Source organism: Macrobrachium nipponense, chromosome 12 (genome assembly GCF_015104395.2).
Source record: "Macrobrachium nipponense isolate FS-2020 chromosome 12, ASM1510439v2, whole genome shotgun sequence".
Lineage (NCBI taxonomy): Eukaryota > Metazoa > Arthropoda > Malacostraca > Decapoda > Palaemonidae > Macrobrachium > Macrobrachium nipponense.
In genome coordinates, this window is record NC_087205.1 from 49,719,492 (window position 1) to 49,746,991 (window position 27,500).

General features: G+C 39.0%; 1 protein-coding gene across 8 annotated transcripts in view; it reads left to right on the plus strand.

The window, feature by feature from the left end:
* The window catches only part of LOC135224522 (afadin-like), a 573,724-nt gene that overhangs the window by 2,033 nt on the left and 544,191 nt on the right, over window positions 1–27,500 (plus strand). For 7 of the 8 annotated variants that reach the window (XM_064263577.1, XM_064263587.1, XM_064263579.1 and 4 more), the window contains exon 2: window positions 11,790–11,948. In XM_064263577.1, the coding sequence (XP_064119647.1) occupies window positions 11,790–11,948 (159 nt within the window). Of the gene's footprint in view, window positions 1–11,789; window positions 11,949–27,500 lie in introns of those variants that run through there. The other variant, XM_064263589.1, reaches the window with a different exon arrangement.

Below are 27,500 nucleotides of genomic sequence, written 5' to 3' on the forward strand. Positions count from 1 at the left end.
AGTTTCTATGTACATTACAGCATCAAGTTAAAAACAAATAATGGCAAAGTGCCCTGACAGAAAGCGAAAGTAGGCTGCGCTCATGAGTGTGGACGGAAACGGTCATAGTTGTGTTAACGCAAACCGTAATTAAAAAAAAAAATTATAGGTATATATTTATGAAGCCAAAACTCGGTGAAGGCATTTTGATACAGAGCATCATGACTGTTACAGTTCAATTCACCACGAACTTCAATGATGTAGAAACTTAGTCATAAAAAAAAAGACCTCGTGGGCTATTGGTCAAGAAAACTATTAAACTGTTATCGGCAAACAAATGGATGGAGCCCTCCCATTGAACAAATGAGGGTCTAAAGGAAAGCCCAGGGAAACAAGAATGGTGATGGAATTACTGTTGGTAAGGATTACGTATGCCCATACTTAACCTTCAGGGGAAGTGAGGCGAATCTCATCAAGACCTAAACCTGGTAGCCGCCATGGGTTTCATGCATAAAAGAGGGGTCGATGCATCCATAACTGGTGTCTTTTGTGTGTCCTACCCTGGGACTTTCGACTTGACTGATCTGGTCTATCATGCTCCATTCCAAATACTATTCATATTGCCTCATGGAAGTACCTTATAGAATGATTAAACTACTAAGGCAATATCTAATCGATTTTTATTAAATGATTTAGCTTCTGGGAAATTTACTTCAAATTTCTTTTTGTAAATCGTGATGTTCTAAAGAACCATGTAGGCTATGTTGTCACTCTCACAAGAAAAGACAAATTATTCTTGAATTCTTCAGCAGCTGTATTGAGTATAATAACAGTAATAAAATCATTTTTTCGTGTACAATTGGGAGTTATTCCATATTTGGTTATAAGTGTCATTAGTTGTTTCTTTGGAGTTCTAATGTTAATGCACGTAGATTTTTGATAACATAGGCTACATAGGGTGTCTTGGATAAAAAAAGTAATTGTTCCCGAAGTTCATTTTTAGATAGTGAACCTGAGAGTACTTTTATAAAGTTGCTTTCTAGAACCGAGTACTACGCTTAAGTATATCCCAAAAATACATAGTTGACTTGTCCGCTTAGATATATATACCTACTGTATGCATCACTTCATTAGCCATCGGCTAAAATTAAGATGATATTAGTGATTGTGGAACTTCTCATTATATATGATGGAAGTAGCCTACAGGTTTTTAGAATTGCGCGACTTATTGTTCAAATGTACAATTATTTTATACAGACGACCCGTGTGTTCTGTTTATTTCATAAGTGGATGATATGGCCCCTGGTAGTTCATTGGCTTCTGGTGGATAGCTACGTGTGTGTGTGTAAAAAATATATATATATATATATATATATATATATATATATAGATATATATATACTGGTTGTTTTTTGGTCAATCCGTCACTATGGGAGGTACCTACTTGCTTTATGTTGTATTGGCTGATTGATGTGAACAGTTTCTGTCTGTTCGCCGAGGATAAGTCGCTTGGACTTATCTAACGATTTATATATATATATATATATATATTATATATATATATATATATATATATATATATATATATATATATATATATATATATATATGTGTGTGTGTGTGTGTGTTATACACACATATGTATACTATCTATATATAATATATATACTATATATATATATATATATATATATATATTAAACAATAAACGTCCTTTCCCCCAAACGTTGCATCCAGTAATAATTATTGGTGACAAAAGTAAATCCGCTCATGTTCTCAATCAAGTTAAAGCGAAACTCGTCCTATTTCAACTAAGGAAAAAATATGGCTGCCTGGTGCAGAAGTTTGCAGCAAGTTCAAAATGAATGTCCTTTCTTCTCGGACGACTCGTGGGCCCTGGGGTTAGGTAGTTGGTGTTTTCCCAAAGACCATTATTTAAGCGAATTGTTCTCTCATGCTGACGATTAAACATTTGTGAATTAAATTAGGACTAGATTTTTTAAAAACCTAATCGTGGGTGGTTAACAGGTTGTCACCTTGACGTTAGGCTGTCGGGGTTGAATTTCGAGTTAGATGTATGAGGCTGAATAAACGGGTCATCGGCAACAATGTTCCGATAGTTCCCTGTCCGAGGACCATGGTCTTTAGTTAGATGGTTAAAGGTTCCCTAACCAGAATGGGATATTCTCCCGTGGACTGGTAATGCATCATAGTATGTGTGTGTGTGTTGTTATATATATATATATATATATATATATATATATATATATTATATATATATATAGTATATGTATGTATGTATGTATACCTGTGTTTAAATACTAAATACTGTATTGATATCGCATATAGTTTAGAAAACTGTAGGACAGTTTTACATGGTTGTGTTTCGTGGCATGTTACAGTAGTAGAGTAGGAAGTCTTTTTCCCACAGTTATATAGTCAAAACAAATTTTAAGTAAGCGTAACTGGTACTGTGTTATAAATTAGATTTAGTTCAGATTAGTGGCCTTGGCGTTAATTGGTTATCTAAGTATTTGGAGCTCAAATGACGTCAATTTATTTCTCTCGAACTCTGCGTAAACAATTTACACTCTAATAATGTCTCTATCGACTTGAAAACTTCTGTGGGCATCCCAATACAGGGACGATCGTTTATCCCTTCTCTGCCCTTGGACTGCCCCTCGCCCTTCTCCTCTCCTCTCCTACTCCCGACCATGTTACCTGACACCGCGAACCTGCTTTGTTCCTCTCTCTCTCTCTCTCTCTCTCTCTCTCTCTCTCTCTCTCTCTCTCTCTCTCTCTCTCTCTCTCTGACATCACCCTCACCTTTTCTCCTCCCGAGCCATGCCATGTGTTTTATGTGGGCCTAATCGTTTTCTTGTGTTCGGGATTACGAAAAATATTATGGCAGGATTAAAGGCCAGCAAGTTATTTGGAATTAATCTTTGTAATAATTCGCCTTAACTTGAAACTATTTGTGCTCATTTATGATGTGCACCGGCACATATTCTGCAAAGTAGAAGGGTAAGAGCAATACTATAGGCTACAACCGATCAGATAGGACAATCTTCAGTTACTGTCTTGAATACTTGGTCAGTTCAGTTAGAAACAAAATGATCGGAATAAGAGAAGGAATGGAAGCACCCTGTTATGTTAACTATTCCGATCACCCGCTTATTTGATGATATTTGTAGAGGGCCGACCAACGAGGCTGTTTGTAGAGTATGCAGTATTCCCCCAAGCAATAGAAATTGCATGAGTGTAATGAAAGGATTTTAAGCTAGATGTCTTCTCTCCAACAGATAAATTTTAGTCATTTGAAAATCTTGAGCTTAAGGAAGTACTATGTAGATACACTCCCAACAAACATTGCGATGTACGAAGTCGTTTCCAAGATTAGAAAGAAAGAGAGAGAGAGAGAGAGCTTGCAGAGGGAATTTACATGTCACTCCTACTAAATAATGAACTTAATAAATAAAAATTAGAATAGCCTTTAAGTAAATAAAAATTAGCATAGTCGCACCTCAAAAGACAAGTCATGTTAGTCAATTTTTCAAGCTTACACATTTTTCAAAATATGCTCCAAAAATATCGCTGTAAAATCTTCGACTGAGACTGAACTGAACACCTCAGTACTCTGTAGTTGCGTATATACCTTCGATGCCGAGGCTTGAACATTGTTGCCTTCATTTAATTTCAACAGTTTCATTTTCATCGATTATATAGTGTTAGCAAAATTGCATTTTATTTGCAGCTACTCAGAACCAATATCCACGGTCTTTTAAGTTTCTAATGATCTCAGTCTCCTCTTGTGTTTATAATATCTCGCATTCACATAGTTTTACATCTGATATATGAAATATTTTGCAATTTATGCAAATTTTAACGTAGAGTTAAAATCCTAATTCGAAGCAAGCACATTTTTCCGGCAACATGGATCATAATCTCTCTTTTTAATGTAACAAAGCCTTTGGCAAAAAGAAAAAAATGATGGCCTGATGTATGGCTCTGGCATTTTAGTTTTGAGCCAATGAATTTTTATAGGTGCAATAGCTTAATTTTAAGTTATATATATATATATATATATATATATATATATATATATATATATATATATATATATATATATTTGTGTGTGTGTGTGTGTGTATGGCCGTACAGTGTGCGTCGATGGAGAATAGCATTATTTTTCGCAATTTACCCAAAGGCCTTCAACCACTGTTGCTCTGTTGTTTGCAGCTGGATATAGGTACAGCGAGTTGACGCAGGATTTTTTCCTAGTCCCTAACTAACTTTTATATGTGCCGGACCTGGTTTTGGTGCGTAGTGAGCATTTTATGAAGTAAAGACCGAGGGTAACCAAGCAGCCTAAATACTAAACTAGATAGTGGGAGCTGCGAAGGAGTGCAGGGAGTGTAAAACTCTCCGTTTGCCTGACTTGGCAATTGCCTTAGGTGCATAGTATGGTAATTCAAAGGGTTGAGCCTAAGCGCCAAAGAAAGCTTAGCGTTGTTCAAAAATCGGTTGCTGTAAATATTCTCGCCAAAAAAGAGCGACCATGAAAAGCCGTAGTCTGAAAGTATACTATATGGCTTAGGTCAGCTTTGGTTTGTGGGAAGAAAGTGAAGTTGAAGGAACGTCAGTCTAAAACTTTGAATGGCTCCATCGATGAAGAGCGGCTCTTTGGTTTTCGTAAACTGATCTTTGTGTTTTAAGCAACTATGGTTAAAATGACATCTAAGGGCACATAATAGACTAGAGCCTCATTGGACCTAGATCATTATTACTCATGACTTTTTTTTTCCCTTCATAAGCATTTATAATAGTTTTAGTAAACAGGTTTTTCGATATTTGGCATTTGACTTTTTTCGTATATAAGAGCGAGCATAAAATGAAGTGGGGAGTGGATGCCTCATAGGGCTAGCCTTCGAAAGGAGCTGTGGTCGGGTAAATATTGGGAGGAGGTAGGCTGGTTTGTGTCATTCTCAAGCCTCCCGCCAGAACTCTTGATAACCTTTGATCTCTCTCTCTCTCTCTCTCTCTCTCTCTCTCTCTCTCTCTCTCTCTCTCTCTCACGATAGTTATCACATGGAAGGTCTGTTGTTATATTTTAAAGCTAAATTGATCTACTTGAATAGTGTTCTGGAAACGGTAGACTAGGAATCAGATATGTTATGAATCGATTGTATGGGACACTAAGGGTCCCCCATACACTGAACGATTGTCGTTGTCGACAAACACACACACTATTCGACAGTAAGATCGATCTCCTCACCGATTTCAGTCTGAACATAGATTTTGTCTCGAGAAAACATGGCATCATCTCTAGAAGAGACGAGCACGATAGCATTATATCGGCAGACAAACACAGTACATCGAACCACCGTGTATGACAGACATAGGTAAGTCGCAACCTAGCAACTTGGCCGTGACGGAATTCAGCTGAGATAGTTCAGACACGAAACACCGCCCACTTTTGCATTCAGACAAGCCCATACACAATGTTTTTACGAACAATACAGACAGTCGCTCATACAATCGTTCAGTGTATGGGGCCCTTAAGACTTTTTTTTTCTTTCTTTTTTACTTGTATATATATTATATATTAACTAGACAGGTCACAATATAATGGATGAATACGGAGTAGGCTATACCCAGTGTGTAGGATGTTGAGGCTGTTTTGGTGTTTGAATGTCCTTAAAATGAAATGGGAACTTGTTTTTAATTAAGGCTGCAGACACCCCACCAAATCTGTTTATGCGCTAGCGAAGGAAACAAAGAGATTTAGAACGATGAAGGAACTTACTATGACTTGAATTCCAGTGGTTAATGAGGTGGCGCAGTACGACACCAAATTTACAATCACAAATGTATTGCAGTTTTGAATTAAAATTTCTAGGAAACGTTGAAATTGTTGTTAATAGAGACCGTAGAAACTCGGATAGAGAGAGGGGTTGCTCCAGCCAAGTTTGTAGCTTTGCAGATGTGCCTGAAACACGTCTTTCGGTTTCGTGGAAGTTTTTTCCTCTTTTATAAAAAAAAAAAAAAAATACATTTTAACGTGTCTCCGTGCAAAAGGCTGATTGTATGCATGAAAAGTAGTCTTTAAAATATGCAACTTATTCTCAAATGCCGTTCAAATTCCAAAAATGGACTATCATTTGGCCGTTTCTGATATTGATTTCAGCGTTGACGGGAAGGTAATGTACCTAATATAATAGGTCTTGTTTTCTTTGGCATCAACTTAAAATCTTATTCGCGAAAGAAAGTGTCCCGAAAAAAATATAAACCGGAGAGAATAGTGTACAGTTGATTTTCTGGGTATATGGGTACTTTTACAGTTTAACCTTGAGAAAAGCGGGTAGTATATCTGTGTATTTACAAAGGTCACAGAAAGCGTGGTGCCCTTGAGATTAGACGCATAATGACCCACCTCTGCGTGAACTATCAACTTTCTAATCCGTAACACCGTTAGGCAACAGATGAGTAGTAGCGGGGAATGAAATGTACTTCGTTGCTAGGAAGCTTCTTCGCCAGTTTCAGTGTGAGTGAGTTGGGGAAACCTTTGTGGAGGTTTCCTTTGATCTTGGGCTGGGGGGGTTGGGGGTTGGGTCTTCTGTTTTTTGCTGCATTTACACCTGGCAGTGTGTATCCTTAAAAGTCATCTGATCGTCGTAGCGAATATATTAGTGACCAACTTTATATGTATTTTTGTACGAAATTAGATGTTTTAGATACACACTTTTTGATGCACCCTCACAAGAGACTGAAGGTCATCATGCGGCCTCACCTTGAGTTTGTTGAGTATTGGAATGAAGGCGTTTTGGGCCACTTTCCCTTTTTTCTTCATCTCTAAGCCCACCTGAACCTGGCCTCAATTAAGATTACAGTTGTCTCCTTCAATTTTGTTGTGAGTGACTCTAATGACTCTGAACTGCATCATATTATTGGCGTGTCGGTGGAATAAGTACATGCACAAATTTTAAATGACCCAAAGTTGTTGCGAGCCGTCTTGTGACAACTAAATGAAGGAAATCGGCAGTAGTGGATTACTCTGAAGTAGCAGTTTGAGATTATTTGTTTGAGTGCCACAAAATGCCGATGTTCAAGTAACTTTAGTTCTTAGGAATATATGTATTTATACACACACACACACACACACACACACACACACACACACACACACACACACATATATATATATATATATATATATATATAATAAATATATACCAACTTAACGCAGGCAGTCTGTCGGGTGCAGTTTGCAAAGGGTATCGTGTCTTACGTTCTACTTTTGCTAGCAATCAGATTAAATGATCTGGGTACATGACCTGGGTACGAGAGAGAGAGAGATATGTGGTGGTGGTGGGGGAGGGGGGGGGGGGGGGGGGGTTGTTCCTAAGTTGCCTCGAGCGTGAGTCGGTCGTGGGGTCGGTTCTTCCAGGAAAGTGACGGCGAGTCCACGACCGAAGGACAGGCTCTGATCTTGACTGCATTCTGACGCCATGACTAATTGCTCCGCAGCGTGTATTTTGAATGAGGCTCCCTGGAAATGTTTGGATGCAATAACAAGACGCCTCAGCTGTGATTAGAATAGTTTCAATGCTCGTGTCAGATTGTTATGAGGAAAAGCCCCAGAAGCAAGGGACAAGGAATTAAATGAAATTAGATAATCATTCTCAAGAAAACTGTCAAGGTAACATACAAATGAAGACTTCTTTGTTTGTCTGATCCAGTGATCAGTTCACTGAGAAACAAAATAAATACCTACATATCAAGAAGGATTTGTCAGATGAAGCTCAGAATTTTCTGTTGATAGGTTACAAATGTGATGATGAATATCCAAACTTATTATTTTAGCAATAACATAATGAAATAAATTTTTTTTCTACTAAAGATAAGGTAATCGATGGTAAGCGTGCGCGCGCGTGCACGCACACACACACACACACACACATGTATAAGATATTTCGTTAACATCTAATTTTATTTGATTAGTAATAAATTATGCACATTTCTTTTACTCTGTCGGTAAAGAGCAGAAGAAAAATATCGATACGTGTTAAGAAGGATCATATGAAATATATGCCAAATAAATGTTCTTAAAAACTGTTTCATTTAGTCTTTTCAATGATAAAAAAGTAAACTGACTTGATTGTTTAACTGGTATATCTAATTTTGTCCCAAATACACACCTGGCCCACTGTAAGTGGATGAGATCGTTGACGAGACACTTACGACGACTGTGAGAAAGGTTTCAGGACATGAACTTATGTAGAGCTAATGCCAGAGTCTGATTCTGGTTTTTAAGAACTATTTGCTGTTGAATTGAAACTTGAACATTGAATGGAGGGCCTTAGTCTTATAATAATACTCGCTTGTTTCGACATCAGTTTTCGTGATGCAGTTTGACGTAGATGTTGATGTAGATATTTTCTTATAATGAAATTGATAAAAATAGATGAATTTGATCTGAAAGAGCTGAAGGGTATACGACATATTAGTCGTAAATAGAGAAAAGCCTGGAATTCAAGATCAGTGATTAGAACGAAGGAACCGAGTCGTCCTGTCATGCTAAGAACTTCCAAAGTTTTTGAATATATTATATATTAAAAGAAGAAAATAACATGACATTGCTTTAGGCATCGAACTTCAGAAGAGAGTGAAAAGACAACGTTTACCTAAGGCAGGATTAATAGAGAAAAGCTAAGAACCGTGAGATGTGTATTTAGGCAGGTGCTCCTAGCGTTAGAACTCCCGTATGAGGGTGAAGAAGAGAAGGGGTGATTGGGAAAGCACTACCCTTCACGTTGGGTGAAATGGCCTTTTCTGTGTGCGCACCTAAGTAGCTCTTGAGAGATTTGAAGGAGGTCATATTATGAAGAGGAAAAGGGCTCGTTGATCAGGAACAAATCTTGGGATATTGTAGCGCAATGGGATAAGCAGAGTTTGATGCATTCAGTGGCCCCTTTAGAAGAAGGGTTCCAAGATCGCCCGGAGAAGTAGAAAAATAAAGTGATGAAATCCAAGCGCAGATTTGGTCAAGTTCGGAGAAGAGGAAAATGGGCGGAGCCAGACAAAATAGAAAAATAACAAGAGGACAGCATCTGAGGTCCTCTCGAAAGGACGGAAAAGACCAGGTGCTGTCAGTGGTGAGTGGACGCCTTTCGTGCTCAGGAAAGCTTGTGCGTCTGAGATGTCACGAAATTTGAGTGACCCCCCACTTGCCCCCCCCCCCCCCCCCCCCCCCCCCCCCCCCCCCCCCCCCTGTCCGTCCCCTTGTTTCTCAGCAGGCTTGGGCACTGTCCCTATTTCCGATTTAGGAATTCACTTACCAAAGACAATGCTTGCTCATATCATTTGAAGACAAATTCGTGAAAATGATCAGAGTTTCCACCTTAACAGATTTATTGCGTAGGAAGTAGCAGCGCGGCCGCAAAACTGCTTTCAGAAGCAGACACGGGAAAATCACGGATCCCTAATAAATATAAATTTGATGGACGTGGAACTGCCTGAAGTTTTTGCCATCTATGAATGACTTGAAAACGTCAACAACTGTCCTCCATAGGAGGTTAGTGCACCTAACCCCACTTGCAACTCCTTTCATTTCTTTTCATGTATATAAGTACCTCCGTTCATTCTTTCTTCCATCTTACTTGCCACCCTCTCCTGACAATTGATTCGAAGTGCAACTGTGAGGTTTCCCTCCTACTACACCTTTCAAGACTTTCTACTCTCAATTTCCGTTTCAGCGCTGAATGACCTCACAGGTCCCCGAGCTTGGCGTTTGGTCTAAATTCTGTCTCTCAACAGATGTCGAATATCACAGATGAAGGATAAATTTTAAGGAATATGCAAAATTCGAAGAATGAATCAGGTGGATAAAAATGATGGACGAGGAAGGAAGGGGTTGATTCAAGTAGAAATATAAAAGGACCGACTCTCGGATTCATTCGTGAGCCTTTCAGAATACGGCGCGGCAATAGCCGTGCATCGCATCACGGCAGACTGTTTTGGATAGGATAGATACGCATGAGGGAAAAAGCCATTCAACGTGTTATTTAATACATTGTGTTGACAGGGATATATATATGTATATATATATATATATATATATATATATATAATATATATATATATATATCTATATATATATATATATTATATATATTATAATGATTATCGTCATTATTCACATAGTATCTATACTTGTTTCATTTTCGGAAATGTTATTCGAGCTCGTTTGACCAACTTTTCTTTTCTTACTGGTCAAATAAATGATTTATTGTGCAGAAAGAGCTCGTGATTTTGACAACCTAAGACCAAAGAAATGAAGGTTTGTCAGTGTTACCACACGACATGGGAGCAAAGCACATAAAGATGGAAGTACTATATACTTTGTTTGTCGTGGCTCAGCGGAGGGACCCTTGCAGAGGCGAAAAGTTCGACAAACAATTTGACAGTCAGGTCCTCGTGAGTCTTGCGTTTATCGATATAACCTTTCATTTGGCGGGTGTGTCACTTCGACATTCTTTCATAAATAGTATTGGACGGTTGTTTTTGTAGTTAGTTACCCACGCAACGTCCACTGCCTGTTTTACATTTTCTTCCCGCCCAATTGTGTATGGATGGGCGTGCGCCAACATTCCATTCAGGAATGCGTCACCGAGGGCACAAGGCTACAGTGAGGTATAATTCTCTAAGCGTCATGTAAATCCTCCACTCCCATTTTGTTATACTATATGCGATGATATGTCAGGACCCTATCACATATATATATCGACACTCGAAGTAGGGGCCGTTGATTCCATCTCGTCACATAACAAACAACGTCTAGGCTAGTTCCGTTGTTTCCTTTGAACAAAGTGTGTTGAAGTAACAAGTACCCTTTAATTAATTATATATGATATAGTTCACTCTATTTTTGGATCTTGTATAGAATTTTCAGTTTTGTTCCTGAAGTGAGTGTCATTTTCGTCGCCGACGATCATTAGTTACGGCTAATGTTAGAGACTCGTTGTCGAGATGTACCAAGTTATACTCTGTAATCGGCTTCATGAAACAATGGGTATGGATCACCACTGTCATTAATGTAGTTGGTGTTTTAGCAGACCTTTCTTATATACTGAGGCCGAGATATTGGATGCACCGTCTGGGGAACCAGTTGGCTACGTCCAGGTTCTTCTTTGGTTCCTGTTCTCTAGGTGTAGGTCGAGTGTCTCTCACGAGTCAGACAGATAACTTATATACATGAATTGTCAACTTGCGCTTCTTGTGGGAGTTTTATCAGGTCTGCGAAACTGCATTCGTGGCCCAGCATTTCATTTTTGGTCCTTGGGGAACTTGAGTGTTTTACTGGAACCGATCAAAGAACAGGAGGACAGTTTTTCCCCTGCTTCGATTGAACTTGTACGATGGGCACACTTACTTTGAAGGATTGCATCTGTGAAAACATTTACACCTTTATTCAACCCACAGGAATATTTTTCGGGAAGTTGTGGCCTTTTCACTTATATATATATATATATATATATATATATATATATATATATATATATATATATATATATATATATATATATAGTATATATATATATATATATATATATATATATATATATATATATATATATATGATATATAGTATATATATATATATATATATATATATGTATATAGTATATATATAATATATATATATATATATATATATATATACATATATATATATGTATATATATATGTGTGTGTGTGTGTGTGACTGACTTGCTACTTATTTTTACTAAAATTTTATGTTCGTTCTGCAGATGGGCGAGGATGGGGGAGGCGGAGGTAGTGGAGGTGGAGGAGGAGGAGGAAGCGGGATGAGCGTTCGGCGGATGCAGGAAAGGGAAAACCTGCGTCACATCATCCAGCAGTGGAATGCGAACAGATTGGACCTCTTTGAAATCTCGGAGCCCAATGAGGTAAGTCACCTTTCACTTTTATTGGGACGTTTGAATTGAAAAAAAAAAATCTTAATTGCTGCTGTCAGTATTTTCCTTGCCGTAATCCAGTTATTTCCAAGATCTGGGCTCCTGTCGTGTGTTTTGTCGAGTAGGGTTTTCCATGTGCCTTGCTTATCTATCTGCGTGCGGTCGGTCAGTGCTACAGTGACTGAGTGACTGGATGGATCAGACGGAGCGGTCAGTGGTCGTGGTGGGATGGGAATGGTTTAGGTCGCTCCTCCTCCCTCCAGGCCGTCGAGCCACTCAGTGGCATGGCCGTGGCCAGTCTGAGTCTGTGACGGTGAGGATTTTCTTCGAATAAATGACACTACATTGAATGCCGAAAATGATTTCCCTTAGTGTCTTGATGTGGTTCTTATAAATACGGATGACATTAGAATGGGAGAAGGTTTAAAGCTACCCATAGGGTACTCGGTTTCATGGTTTATATTTTTAAGTTAATATATTGGGAACAGTAAGGGCGGTATGTAAGTTCCTTCGATAAGCAGCTCTGATTCTGTTTTCTGAAAAGAGGATGAAGTCCTCTGTCACTCAGTAGTTAGGTAGTACTGCTCAACTACGAAACCAGAGGGCAGGTCCACTAACATCAGAAAGAACATTTTCTCTTCCGTCTCTCACAATCGTCCGGGACAGATTTGACACGAATAACTCAAGTGTCTTTGAAGAGCATCGAAGAGAAACGGTCACGGTAATCTTGTCATTTAATCGTCAGTAACTGAAATGAGTGATTCGGAAATTTCTGGAAATTCCGAAAGATAAAGTGTTTTATCAGATAATCGTCAGACTCGAACCATCGTCATGTTGTTTTGTATAAACTCCTGAAGGCAGGATTAATGTAAATGTGTAGTAATATAATAATACTACTGATCCTTACTACAGTTCGATACAGCTCATGATACGAGACTTGGAATGGAGCAGGCTTGTATGAAACACACTGCATTTATTTTTGTGGTTATGTGACTAGTATTGTTGAAAACTCAAGTTGGAAGTTGCGTAATCTGCCGATAAAATGTCAAACATTCGTTTGAAAACTGCAGAATCGAGTATATACAGTTTGGAATGATCGTGCTTTTATATAGAAGAACATGGTTTTTAGATGAAGCCTAGACCATGGTGAAAAGCTCCTGCCAGAATCGACCATAGTGGAGCGTTTAGACGAAAAAGTCAAAGTACCCGATGAAGGTGAATTTATGTTGTGGGGCTCAAAAGAAGAAGAAAAGATCCGTATATTGAAGTGTGGAGGAGATAGAGGCACTGAGAAACCCTTGAGTAGCTGTCATAGGGGTATATCTGAGCAAGGGTGCATTCAGTGTTGGTATCAGATTAGGTAATCACAAGAACTGGGACCAGTAACTGCTTTTATAATGGACTACGACATTACAGAGGAAGTTGCGTAGGTTATTAAAAAATGCAGACAGGCATACAGCTAAATTACTATATAGAATCAATGAATCTCCTTGTGAATGGGCCATACCCATCGTCAGTGAGCTTTCTTAGTTTGCCTTTTTGAAGCAGGAATAGGAGGTCAAGAATTGTTTTCAGGGAAAAGATTTGAACTAATAGACATTAAAAAACAAGCTGCTAACGTAACAAAAGAAGCCACGACGCGGCGAACATATTCAATAATAAAAAAAAAAAACTAAAATGAATGACAATTCATTTTAGTCCTTCCTGTATTCAGGTAGTTTCGATAGGATTATTCTACAGCCATGCTTTCAGTTAGTACATGCTGTATAATTGTTAAGATGCTCATTGTACGAACCTTGACTATTATACTGTACGAATTTGGTCGCTCTGTCAACACATAGTACTTTCTAATCAAGATTAACACCGAGAAAGGTACCGAAATCAGATTCAGTCATATTTGATGTCTCTACCTCTGGCTGTGTTTGTGTGTTTAGAAGTCAAATAAAGAAGGTTCTGGTTAATTCTTATGAATTACCGTCCACAACACTGAAGTGGGAATGGGGTCGTATGGAATCTCCTTCTCTGTGTTTGTGTTTGCTCTTGCATATCTCAAGGACGGCCGAAGAGAATTATTTGGGACATGACTGATAAACTGATTTAGGCAGGTTCACCAGATTGTATACTTTGAACAAAAGATTGGGTATAAGTTGAAGATTTTGTGCCACGGAAATCATTTTGACTATGGACCAATTTCTTGTAAAACTTGATAGCGTAATCTTTTTGGAGGTCCACTGTGGGAATATCTGCTCAGTTCATCAATTCTGTCGACCTTTTTTGAGACAGCTTGCTAGTACCACAAACTCGCGCAAAATCCGACAATGTAATAATGCTTCGTACATGTTCGAGTGGCCATGATGGAAGTATGGCAGGTATTGTGTGTTCTCGTATTAACTGGGATTTTTTGTGAGAATGTGAAGAGTCACCCGGTCCTTGAGTAATTCTAAAAATGTGATTACAGACCTTTTTTTTTTTTATTTACCCCTTCAAAAGCTTATGTATCTGATAATATGCAGATGTCCCAAAGGAATTTAATCTATTTATCTGTGTTCATTTATATGGAAATTGAAGGAATTGGAGGCTACCCTGTGTTTTATTTGAAAGGCCGCTTGTACTCCCCTCTTGTTGTGGTAAGTCTGTCAGTGTTTTGTTTTAGTCTCTTGAATGCTGCTGTCAGGTCAGAATTTTCATTCCTTGGCCGGTATGCAATAGGCCTTGTCTGTTTCCAACTTTCCGTTTTCTTTCCCAGGCCTTTCGCTTCTGGAATACGATAATAAATAATAATCACGAGTGTGAGGGTGTTCTTGTGCACGAAACACGATGTCGGGTGTTGTGGCTTGACACCTGAGAGTATGATCGTGCATTCATTAGCTGTAACTGTGGTCATCCTCATTTCATGCTCTCTCTCTCTCTCTCTCTCTCTCTCTCTCTCTCTCTCTCTCTCTCTCTTCTCTGTGCTATATGTATGTATTTATGTATGTATGTGTGTGTAAATATGCGTGTATACACGTATGTTTATTTCGAAGTGCCGACCTCGGGAGCAGTAGGGGCGGTTAGTCCATTCAGTTGCAGGTGACGTGATGTCAAAGGAAGGGAAGTAGATATGCAACAGTAGGGGCGTGGAATCTTAGTAGATGTCACTGCACCAATATCTATGGTTTCAGCCCCACCGGCCACACCAGCAGTGAGTGAACAGATTTGTTCCTCCCAAGTGGGCTAAAGATGGTGTACACATTATAAGCTGGCACGATCGTCTGTAGACAGATGCTAGCGATAATTCCTTTCAGGAGGATTTGAACCACCGAGCATTGAAGCATATCGTCTCCTATTATGGTCAACGTTGGGGGCCGGGGAGGTTGTGTCAACATTGCTCCTTCACGTGGTATACTGAAGGCATTACTGAAGTGTGCAACGTCCCTTGGCTTATTTTTTAACCCTTTACTTCACCTCCATTTCCGCTTCTTTTTTTCAATCCTGGTGTTCAACCCAAATCACTTCTTAGTGCAAAGGGAGGAAGGGTGCTTCTCCCAGCTCCATCTTGAGATCATTGTACATTATCAGCTATTTTACCCTGGATTTCTTTATGTTGCTGTTCAGCTCCCTCTTTTCACTGTCGTCAGCGCTGAATGGCTAACAGGCCTCGCCACCACTGCTTGCCTTCTCTCAGTTTCATAATATCAGAATTCTGGGGTCGGTAGTTCGAAATTATATGTTACAAACACGGATCTTTATACACCCACACAATTATATATATACATACATATATATATATATATATATATATATATATATATATATATATATATATATATATATATATATATATATATAATATATATATATGATGTATGTGTAATATTGTAACGTTTGGTTTCTATACATACGTACATGTTGAATAAGTCGATAACCCATCACAAGAAGCCTTGTGGATAAAAAAGGCGATTATACGCGAGAGAATGTGCATTAAACGACAGGCTAACATTGGAGAATGAATGAATGTATAGGTCAGAATGCTTTGGAATATGAAGGTATGGTTTGTGCTAGAAGACTTTTCTTAGTAGACTATGGCCTTTCGTCCTATGACAGTGATGGTCAGCGAAACCAGTAGCGATGGGTTTGATAGAACTGGAGTATCGTCTCCTGGTTAAAATCGTGTGGTCAAGAGTTATTTTCCTGGAAAATTGCCGCGTGTGGTTCATGAGAGATTAATTTCAAATCCCCACCTTTTTTGACCCTGCAGTGACATTCCAGTTCATAGTCGTAGTACTGTGATCAGCGGCATTTTAGATGGGCGAAGCCTACAAGTCAGACACGGTAGAGCTTCTCCTCTATGATCCTCGAGGGCTTCCCTGCCCTCTCTTGTAGGTACTTCATATTTTTAAATTGATTGTGAGTCCTCACTACAGTATCAGAAGGAGTGTTGTTCATATTTTATGAATGAAGCTTGTTGGCTGCCGGTATTTTAGCTTTCAAGGCCGCCCTTCTCGACATCCAATGTCCTGCATTGTAGTAGGCTGTATGGGGATGCTAACTCACATCTATATACGTACATCCATTTTGGGCTGTTTTTCTTTCTCATAATAAGGAAAAATAGCAACTCTCAAGAAGATGAGTCTTTGGATGGAATAAATTATATACCCCACATTAATATTGCATATCGATAACCGAGTACAAACTACACATTTTTTTTGTACTATTGCTTCATCACCTTAGGGCAGTTGTTATTGAGTAGTAGAAATAAATAAATATATCATATGATGCCTCTGAGGATGTGCTATATTTATGGTTGGTTACAGTAGCTCTCAGTGACCTGTAAGAGCAAGTTTGTGAATGTCAGCTTCAGAATGTAGCAAATGAAATGACTTAATTAAAAGGGAAGCCTCATAGTATTACTGACGTAACGTTTTAGTCCTCATACATTTGAAGAGCACCACAACAGTGATCTGAAACAGGAGTAATGCGGTGAAAAGTAAACGTAACTGATCCAAGGCTTTCAAAGAAAGCTGTTTTCATTTTCAAGGTTTAATTTAAACTCTGTTCCACTATCACTATATCAGAAACTGGAGAAGCCAGGGGAATACGTCTGTAATACACATAGACCAGGCGTTTGTTTGTTCCAGGCATCTACAGTTTTCAATTATGAAAATGTTTACGCGGAAACTAGAAAGTTAAACTTAGCTTTTGTAGAGAAATCCATCGTTATTGCATAGTCTATTGAAATGACGTCGTTTTTAAACAATCGGTAGTTTTTTCTTCGGTGACCATCGCCAGTTTCAGCGGGAGTCGCTCTTGGAATGGCCCAATGAAGCAGGTCATTCTCTCTTGGAAGTCATTTCGGTATTTATACGTACTATGTAGTTCTGTATGGTGGGTGACAGGTCCCATTTTGGTCACCCTCACTCACCCTTGAAATTCACTACTAGTAAAAACTTTCTTGTGCAAAATAAAAGCTTCATAAGAGACAGTACGATGATACTGGAATGTCAAAGCATGCGCCATTTGTAGTTAGTGGGAGCTGCCCTCGGATGGACACCAGTCAGTCGATTTGTTTCGTAATTTCTGTTGTCATGAATGTCTGAGGTTAACTTGAAGTCATTCTTTTCATAGATTATAGGATTGTTGGTTTGCAGCATAAACGCGCTCGCGCGAGCGCTTACACGCACGCTCACACACACACACACACACACACACACACACACACACACACACACACATACACACACACATACATACACACACACACACTTATATATAATATTTATATGCATATTAAATCACAGTGTGTGGCCACAAGTAAATAGAGGTTTCTCTTTTTAAGGTGTTTTCACAAAATACAAACAACCAAAAAAGATCGCTGAGAAGACTCGCCTTTACCCAAGATGAAAATGTTGTATAACCATTGGAGTGCATTCAGAGGTCATTACTTCTGGAGGTCTCCAGAGGTCCAGGATTAACTCGGGTAACTGACTAACCCAGGGAAAGGCACAGGACGCTTACCAGGGATGCTGCTGCTGCTGCTGCTGTTGCTGCGAATCTTTGCGTTCTCTTCTAAATCTCCTGCTAACATCTTGTGCAGCACTTGGTCAAGGTTGCGAAGACGTGGGTTTCAATGAGTTCCTGCCCCTTTTTAGCTCTGTTAATGCAGTCATTGTGGGTTCCGGGAACAATATTTTGACGTTTGTTATACGCAATGGGACCGAGGTATTGTAAGAGATTTTTCACTTGAATGCACAACAGGAGTACTGTTCCTTCGGCCACTATATAGTAGCTTATTATATGTATTGTTTTATTCTGGCACAATTAATTCCATAATTCTCTCTCTCTCTCTCTCTCTCTCTCTCTCTCTCTCTCTCTCTCTCTCTCTCTCTCTCTCTGACTTCAGGGTGATGTGTTAGGGATGTTCATGTAGGATAAAAATTGAAGTTGTAAGTAAACAAGTCTGTTACTCTCATGGGTTGAGAGGGTAAGATTTCTTGGTGTCCGAACAATACATGAATGACGTTTGCTGGAGCCTTGCGAGGGGTCCCCCCGATGAGGAAGGCGGCGGGCGGCGTCCTGTGGTTCCCATGGTTACCGCGTCCCAACAAAAGAGGATCACGTTTGCCCAATACTTGGTCCCTTCTGTGTCTCTTTCACTTTCCTTGATTTCACCCTAATGCAGGACTTACACTCTAAGGACCTCCCACATGCAGGTGTTACGAATGGGCAGAGGTGCCTTGACGTAAAACCTCTTGTTCATCATATAGAGACGCGATGTCATTCGGTTTTGTTTTCCCGTATGTTGACCAGGTTGCAAAATGACTATACTATATCTCTTACTTTTAAGGTAATGAATGTTTCTGTTTTGGTAAAAAAAAAAAAAAATAATAATAACTAATAAAACGATAAAACGCTTGTTCTTAAAATTCGTGATATCTTTAGTTGAAGGAAACGAGACTTCAGTTTGAATGGTCGCATTCCTGTTTTGAGGGTTCCGTTTTATAAGGAGCTTAATTATCTTGAACACACACACACACACACACACACACACACACACACACACACACACACACACACACACACACACACACATATATATATATATATATATATATATATATATATATATATATATATATATTATATATATGCATATATTTATACGTTGTAATCAGTTTCCCTGATAAGTTTGAAGCTGTTTGTAAGCAGAGAATATAATATTTTCGTCTGGTGGAATCCAGTGAAATGGGAATAGTTGATATTGCGTAGGTATCAGAAAATGGAGGTGGTTGATTGTTACAGAACTTGAATGAAAGGATGATGGTCGGGTGAGAGGAAGAACGGGTCGTCACAGAATAGACGAAGCGAGGATGATGATCACAGGCCTCCTGCAGAAGGACAGGAAGAAAACTTGTATGTTGATGAAGGGATTGTTGAACCAAGTCTTCTTTATGAAAGTGAAGTGTGGAGGTTTATTTGTGAATGAAAGAAAGTATGTCAAATCTGTTAAGATGAATTGTTTGTTTTAGCAAACATTTTCGATGAGTGTTGGTATCTGATATGATAGGAAGGGGAATTGTGTTGAAATGGTTTGATCGTGTGAAGAGATTGGAGGATGGAAAAGAAGTACGTAGTATTGGAAATTTCTGGAGCCGTGGATAGCGACTGAAGAAGCGTTGCCAAAAGGCGAGACAAATTTTGAAAGCGAAGGACCCCGACATGCAAAGAGCGAGTGCGTGTGCCCAATTGGTAGGGTTGAAGGGCGCTTATTTTGTCTTCTTTTATTTAAGGGGGGGTGGTGGTGGGGAGGGGGCGAGGCGACAGTCGACATACTGCTGATGAACTTTCTTTGTAAGTACATGAGGCGGCATTGTGGAAATTGTGTTTTGGGGGTTTGTTGTATGTTTTAGGAAGAAAGTGGCAATCTGCTTTGTTTAGAATGCAGCCATCCTGTATTGGAGGAGACGTCTTATAAAGATAACAGTGAGGGTACCTATATACTATACAACTTCAGGCAGTTGCAGTGGACTAGTCCCCAGTTTTTTCTTGGCAGTAGAATGTGCGAGTACGCTCGTGACACCAGCGAAATGGCTTTACTTTTGCTTTGGCAGATTAGGCCCTTAACCCAGCATATATAAATCGATTCAATGAGTGTTGACCCTAGTCCGTACTTGGGTGAAAATAACACTTGGTCATAAATGATCTTTGATAATGACAGAAGAAACTTTTTTTTCTGCTGTAGCACATACTGTAGTTAGAGTGACGAGCTTTTCTCGTATTTAATACCCCGCGAAATCCATTCGAACAAGTTTTTCTGACCGAAACGCCAACCATCCAGAGCAGAGATCGTAAATAACGAAGGTTTTCGTTATCCTTTCGACGCTTTTTCCACTAAAATTGGAAACGTTCTCAAATGTTTCGTAAAGGATTCCACGAGGGCCGTCTTCATAGATCTTATAAATCGTTTAGAACAGGTGCCGAATCAGCAATTTTAAAGAAGTGATACACCAGATTATTTACACACACAAACACATATATTTATATAATGATGGATTTTGATTGTTAAGCTTTAGTTTTTCGTGTTCGTTTACAGCTGCAATTTGTCTTGGTTTAATCTTAGCATACTTTTATACCTACATGATATCGAATTCGGAGTAGTGAAATTTAGTGCGAGGTTGATGTGGCCTACGTTTTTGTGGGCGGGGAGGAAAGAGAACGCCCCTTTCTAAGCGGCAGCAGCGAGCACTATTTGTTTTTCCTAGTGAACAGGTGTTGGGAGAGTGAAAAGAGGCGACGGGGAGGAGTGTGGGAAAGAAAGACCGAAGCCTCGGCTCGAGGTCTTTCTATTCTAGGGTGGAACAGGCGAAAAGGGAAGCGACCCAGCCGCTCCCCTACGAGAGCCTTTAACCGAATTTGCCTGAGGTTCCGTTACTCTGCTGGTTTATTTAGAAGTGGTTGTCAGACTGGTTTGGAAAGAGTGAGATTTTCTGTCATCACTGAATTGATTCAAAGCAAATGGACTTGTTTGGTAAAGTGCACAACGATAAATTGTATAGTATATACTACTTCTGTGCCATTGGGTCTTGTCATTTTTGAGTGCTTCGAGGCTTTTGGGTTCTTTCTGAAGCTTTCGCGGGGATTTCATTCATCTATGACGATGATCGAGTCTCTTCTTCTATCTAGAATTCAATCCCTCACATTTCCATTTGAGATCTCAAGGAAAAATGATTGCAAAGACAAATAAATAGGTTGATTGATAAGGTTTCTTTGTACGTGCATTTCATCGGGCTGAATGCTCGGAAGGACCGAGTCCGGAGGGTTAGGTATTTATTGGTGAACAGGATTTGCAGGGACTAGTTTTCAGGTTTCGAAAACTCCGGAAGAAGGAAAAGGCTTTGTTAGTCTTTAGCAGATCAGAGCAGGGGAGGGAAATCGTGAATGGTATATAGTGTGTTAGTGATAGAAGTGAAATTGTTTCAGGGATTTTCTGATGAAAAGGTGTAGCGCTTTCCTTGATAAGTTTTAACTTGAAATAAATAAATATAATATTTATACTGAATAATAATAATAATAATAATAATAATAATAATAAATCTTATTTCCAGCTCAAGGACATATGCATGGAATATACAAAGTATAAACAATAACACACAATCTAGATTCAAGAGATAACATGATGAGAAATGATTAATAAGTAATATCCACACAGTTGCTGAAGTAGTATAATAGGTATTGATCACAATAATGGTCATAACAGTATACTGAGAATATTTAAAAAAGAAAAGCATTGAGAAATATAACAATTAGTGAACAGATTGCATATAATTAAATTCCAGCTAGGGAACGTAGTTGGTTACAGTAGTCAGGTTCTGAAGGCTGAATACGAAAATTGAATGTAGCAAAACTCCATACTGATAATGTTCACAGTAATAATGAAAAAAAAGGAGAACACCAGTAATAACACTAATCGTAGCAATATAATAATAATGACAGATTCTGTAGATGACTTTGCAAAAATCAGAGATTCTACAAGTCATTTAGGGAACAAACACAAGTCATTTTTTGAGGCACAAGGCAAAAGGGAGGGTGAAATGTTTGCAAGTGGATCCCCTTTGGTCCAGAAAGCCACTTAAATGGAGTTCCGGCTGTGGCGTCCGTATGGCAATTGATCCTGTGATACTTGAGAACAACGACAGTGACTCGTCGCCAGCCCATTTGAACGCCACTCCCTCTCTGGCCGTTTCTGGTATATTTGTCTCATCAGGTCAGGACCCACCAACTATCAGGTGAACAGCCATGCAGTATTTTTAAGGGCCGGAATGGAAGAGTTGTTGCCTACCAATTGCGATGATGACGCTGTTGTCGGAAGCAGACTCGAAAAAAAACCTTCGTTCGATTGGAGTTTGCTGGAGGCGCGAGAAAAGGACCTGAGGAGATGATGATGTTGAGGTATGATGTGCTGTTATATGGTTGCTCATTCTTTCTCCCTCCTTCGCTGCCAATTGAATGGGATGGAGAGTTGGGGCGAGAGACCGACTGCCTTGCAAGGGACTCCATTTCATGTCTGCCCTCTCCCTCCTTGCTTTCATTCTTCCCTGCCATGACAAATACGTCTCAAAAGATTGTCGTCATACTGTGCGGCTCGAAACAGTGAGGAACGATGGGTATGGGGTATGGCGTAGGACGCATTTGTTACTTGTTGACGGCTTACCCAGGTCACGCACCACTTCTTCCACAGCGCTCGCAGGCCTCCCATTATCAAATTAACGGTTTATTCATCGGGTGTATTTAATCACACTGCAAATTCCACATTCGCTGTTTAATCTTCCATATCACACTATTGATTAAACAAAAAAAGTTTTAAGTTTTTTTATGAGACTTCCAGCCCCCAATCTGCCTCAGTTCAAGAGGAGGCTTGTTGTATAATCCAGGAGCTGCGTATTTACAGGTTCTGGAGCCACAGACTGAGGAAAAACGCGTCTCTACCAACTTGAAACCATCTGTACCTAACTAGTCTTGTACGAGGTCGATTTATTGGTTGCATAAACTGTAGTAGGTCTCTGAAACACCGAGGAGAGTCGGTCTTAAGTTGATGGGTCAAAACACATTACTTGAATGTTGTTCTAGCCTTCACCTGGAGCCAGTGCAAATCAATTAAGACAGTAGTCCTGTTCTGTGGAGTAGCAGCTCTGTTCATAATTTTCTGCAGTTTCTTGAACTGTACGTCGGGTAACTTATAGCACACCGAGTTACAATAATCTATACGGTTTATAACACAGGTGATGACAAGATACTTAAAAGAACTCTCATCAAGATATTTCCTCACAGAGGCTATATTGTTAAGATGACATCCAGCAACTTTCACTACATTATAAATTGGTGGACTGAATGACAAGCCACAATCCAAGTGCGGCCTGAGATCACGGACCCTATCAGTTGTCTGGACCCAGTTTTCATTTATACGCTAGATTAGCGCCCAGACTTCTTAAGTTACTTTTCTTACCGACTGTCATAAGGTCAGTTTTATTTTCGGTCAATTTTAACTGTTTCAAAGTCATCCATTGCTTAATATTCGATAGAACTTCTTTTAATTTTCTATTTGTAACCTCAATATTTATTGTATAGATTACGATGACACGGCATATCCAGTCTGTGCGCACTACGACCTATCCTTCAAATAGCCCGTCAACAGCTCAAGTACATCATCCATCCACAACTGCGATGGATTGGAGATCATCTAAGAGTAAATCATGTAAAATTGCGTCGAAGGCAGCAGCGCAAAGATCCAAGAGCGCCAAAGTACCGCACTTCTCCGTATCCATCATTTCCTTCCAAGGTTATTGACCACTTAACATACAGTTGTCTCAGTGGAATACAATTGTCTGTATGCAGATTGGCAATCAGGAAAAACACCTGTGGTATTTAATTAAGCCACTAATTGTTCGCGGATCGCATTTGTCATATTTTTTTTTATATAAAGATAGATTTAATACAGGCCTATGTATATTATATGAACTACTTCTGATAATCGCAATTTTCTCATATATCGTGAGTTTTTATTAAAAAATACGGTAATTTACAATTTTCAAAATCACATTACATACTCAAAAGTCAGTTTACAACAGCAATCATTACCGATATTGGCACCTTATCGGATGAATAATTTGTTTTCTTGGCTTTCTGAATCATTTTAGTGACATCATCAATAGTTATTCTGTTTGCAATAGAGAATCCAATAGTTATTCTGTTGGAAATAGAGAACTTAGCTAATACCAACCACTGCAGTAATGATGGTGCGACGCGGTGCTTCTGCGAAATCTGAAGCCATATTTTCGATTTCATTCTTGAAAAACTAAAAACTTACCAGCTAAAACTCGATCACTATAATCACCGTCAGGAACCATCAGGTAGATTTTTCTCTTTTGAAATTCCTGTTAAACAGTCAAGGAGATTATCTAACTTATTTGCATCTTTTCCTGCCTCACGAATTTTTCTATTATTGTTCTCGGGTTTCCTCTTTTCCTTTTTTTTTTCTCCAGAAGGTTATCGATTCATTTCTCACAAAAAAGGTTTTAAGTTTCTTTTTGGAAGACTTCAAGCTCTCTCTCTCTCTCTCTCGCGCGCGCGCGATTTACCAAACGAATGGATTGAAGAAGAGTGGAGGTTAGCATTATTACTCTTAAGCAAGGAAGCTCAGATAGCGAGTCAGAAAAGGCGAAATCGACGTTTCGTCTCTGCCTTCGTCGTCGTCTTCGTCGTCGTCGTCACCGTTAGTGCATTTGAATGGCGCGGTAGCTTTTGTGGTCATTCATGTTTAGGAATGACTGTCCGGTACCAGGAGGGCTCGCGGTCGGGTGGGAGCTGGAGGGTGGCCATACTTATTGTTGGCTCGGGAAGTAGAGACCGGAGTTTTTTCTTCTTCTTTCTCTTCTCGGAGGGCGGGGAGGGGGGAGGGGGTGTACGTACTTGAGCTTCGCGTTGGAAGCAGGTGGTTCACTTCGTAGAGGGCGGTTGCTGTTGGGGGATGGAGGGGTTATGTATGTTGGGTCTGGCTGGTGGTGGGAAAGGGAGTTGCTTGAAGGGAGGGGAGGGGTGGGGTTGAGCGATGACAGGGAAGGAGGTTAGGAGGGGTTTTCTGCAGGTTCAAATGAATTTCATGATGACGGATGAGCCCAAGAGAAAGAAGGTGTTTCGACAGATGACGAGGTTGGTGTTGGTGAGCAGTTGAGTTAGTTAGTCTCGCTCGGGAACTGCAAATGCTCCCTGCCTGCCTTCACCTGCCCTTCCGTGCTGGTATCGTCATGAGGATTCGGCGTTTCGATCTTTGTGGGGGAATCCTACTCGAATCGTCGTCATATAGGTTGGCAGAATTATAGTCTCTTTATTTGAACAGGAGTGTGGACTACCGTCCCTCCGCTAGATTGTATCTATTCTAGTTGCTTCGGCTTTAGATAGTTCATGGTTGGGAGTGATGCTTGGTTGCCCCGCCCGGTCTTCTATGTAGTCCAGGCAAACTAGCATTTTTAGGGGGAAAAAAGATTAAGTTTATTTTTATATTTGGCAGAAAGACTCCACAAGGGTTGCAAAACGAAGATCCAAAGAGTTCCCTTCCGTCAGATGGATGCAATCCCCTTTTTTTTTGGGGGGGGGGACCCCCCCTTCGAAGAGTACTATTCCCCATATTTACCGTTTTTTCTCCAAAGAGGTGCATCGCACGGATTCAAAGTATAGGGGCCAAAGAAATAAAGAAATAAATTCTGCACAAGTTTGTTTCTATATCTTTTTTTTCCTGTAAATATTAGTTTTTGCGTAAATAAGCCCGGAAGTAGCAGACGCATTTTCGCCGATATTTAAAAAATCTCATTTCGCCCTTACATACATTTTATTCAATAACTCTTAAAGTACTAATTTCTCGTCAAAATGCAATATATATAGATGATATTGTAGAGTGAAGATTCGTACTTCATTTGGTATCCTTGTTCTTCCCTAAACATAAAAAGAATGATACAAAAGGAACTAACAAATAAGAGACTGGTAAATCCACAGAAATCCATATACATCACGATTTCTTTTACATCATAAGCTTTACTAGAGAATTCGCATTAAAATATCTTGTAAATCAAATAATAATACGTAATGTGCATATTTCTCTCATAATATGTTATTAACATGTTTGTGATGGGTATCATTCCAAAGTAAGCAAAAATGTTATACTGTTTTGCTTTAAAAGTTCATCAAAGGCTTAGAAGGGCTTTGCAGTTCACACTGCAACATTTTATTTATTGCAGATATGTATGAATATAATTTTGTATCCGGATATTTATACGAGCTTTTTTTTTTCCTTCTAATTTTAGAGGTAATGCAGTGCTCATTTGTGGTTGGATTTGTGGTCAAGGATGGAAACCCTAGTTGGTTCCTTAAATAAACTTGGAGGTTGATTTTAATTTATCGAATTGTCTTTTACATTTCTGTCATTTTATAAGCGTGGTAACTTTTGAGACTGTGATAGTGAACACCTCTCAATATGTAAAATGAATGCATCCAGTTTTTGAAATATTTCCCGTATATCCCTCATGTTTTATCATTCCTTTATGTCAAGCCATTTTCATATTTCTCTCATGTTTTGTCATTCCTTTGTGTTTGTCATTTTCATATTTCTCTCGTGTATTTTCTTATTCCTTTGTTAGTCATTTTCATATTTCTCTCATGTTCTCTCATTCCTTTATGTCAGTTATTTTCATATTTTTCTCATGTTTTCTCATTCCTTTATGTCAGTCATTTTCGTATTTCTCTCATGCTATCTCAATCCTGTATGTCAGTCATTTGCATATTTGAGGTTTTGCCATCCCTTTATGTCAGTCATTTTCATATTTTTCTCGTTTTTTCCTCGTCTCTCTATGATAGTTATTTTGACCTTTGAAATTGCTCTAAGTAGCCTATTCTTTGCTAACGATTTCTAGGACGAAAGAAACGAATATAAAAATTTCATTATAAAAACTTCATTGAATGCTTGAATATTATAGTTGCTGTCTGCACAGCACGAATTACTCATGAATCACTCATGATAGTTATAGTAGTGCCATAGTGAGAACTGGCAATACTATCAAAGAACAATAAGTGACAGTACATAAGTTTTGGAAAGAATGAGTGCTCTTCTTATGAGATTTGTAGTAGTAACAGAGACAATGTATCTTCTAAAAAATATATACCAATCACATTTACGTGCAATTTTTCCAAAAATTATATGACTGTAACGTGGATGAATTTCTGTAACATTGATGAATTTCCCTACTACTTTCCTGTCTGATTCCGAAAAAAAGAAAGCATATGTACGAAGTGAAGTACATTTCTTCAGTCCACAATATCATCTATATTACATTTTGACGAGAAATTATTAGTTTAAGAGCTATTGAACAAAATGTATATAAGGGCGAAATGGAGTTTTGTGTAATATCGGCGAAAATGCGCCTGCTACTCTCGGCCTTATTGACGCAAATACTAATATTTACAGAAAAAAAAGATATAGAAACAAACTTGTGTAGAATTTATTTTTTTGTTTCTTTGGTC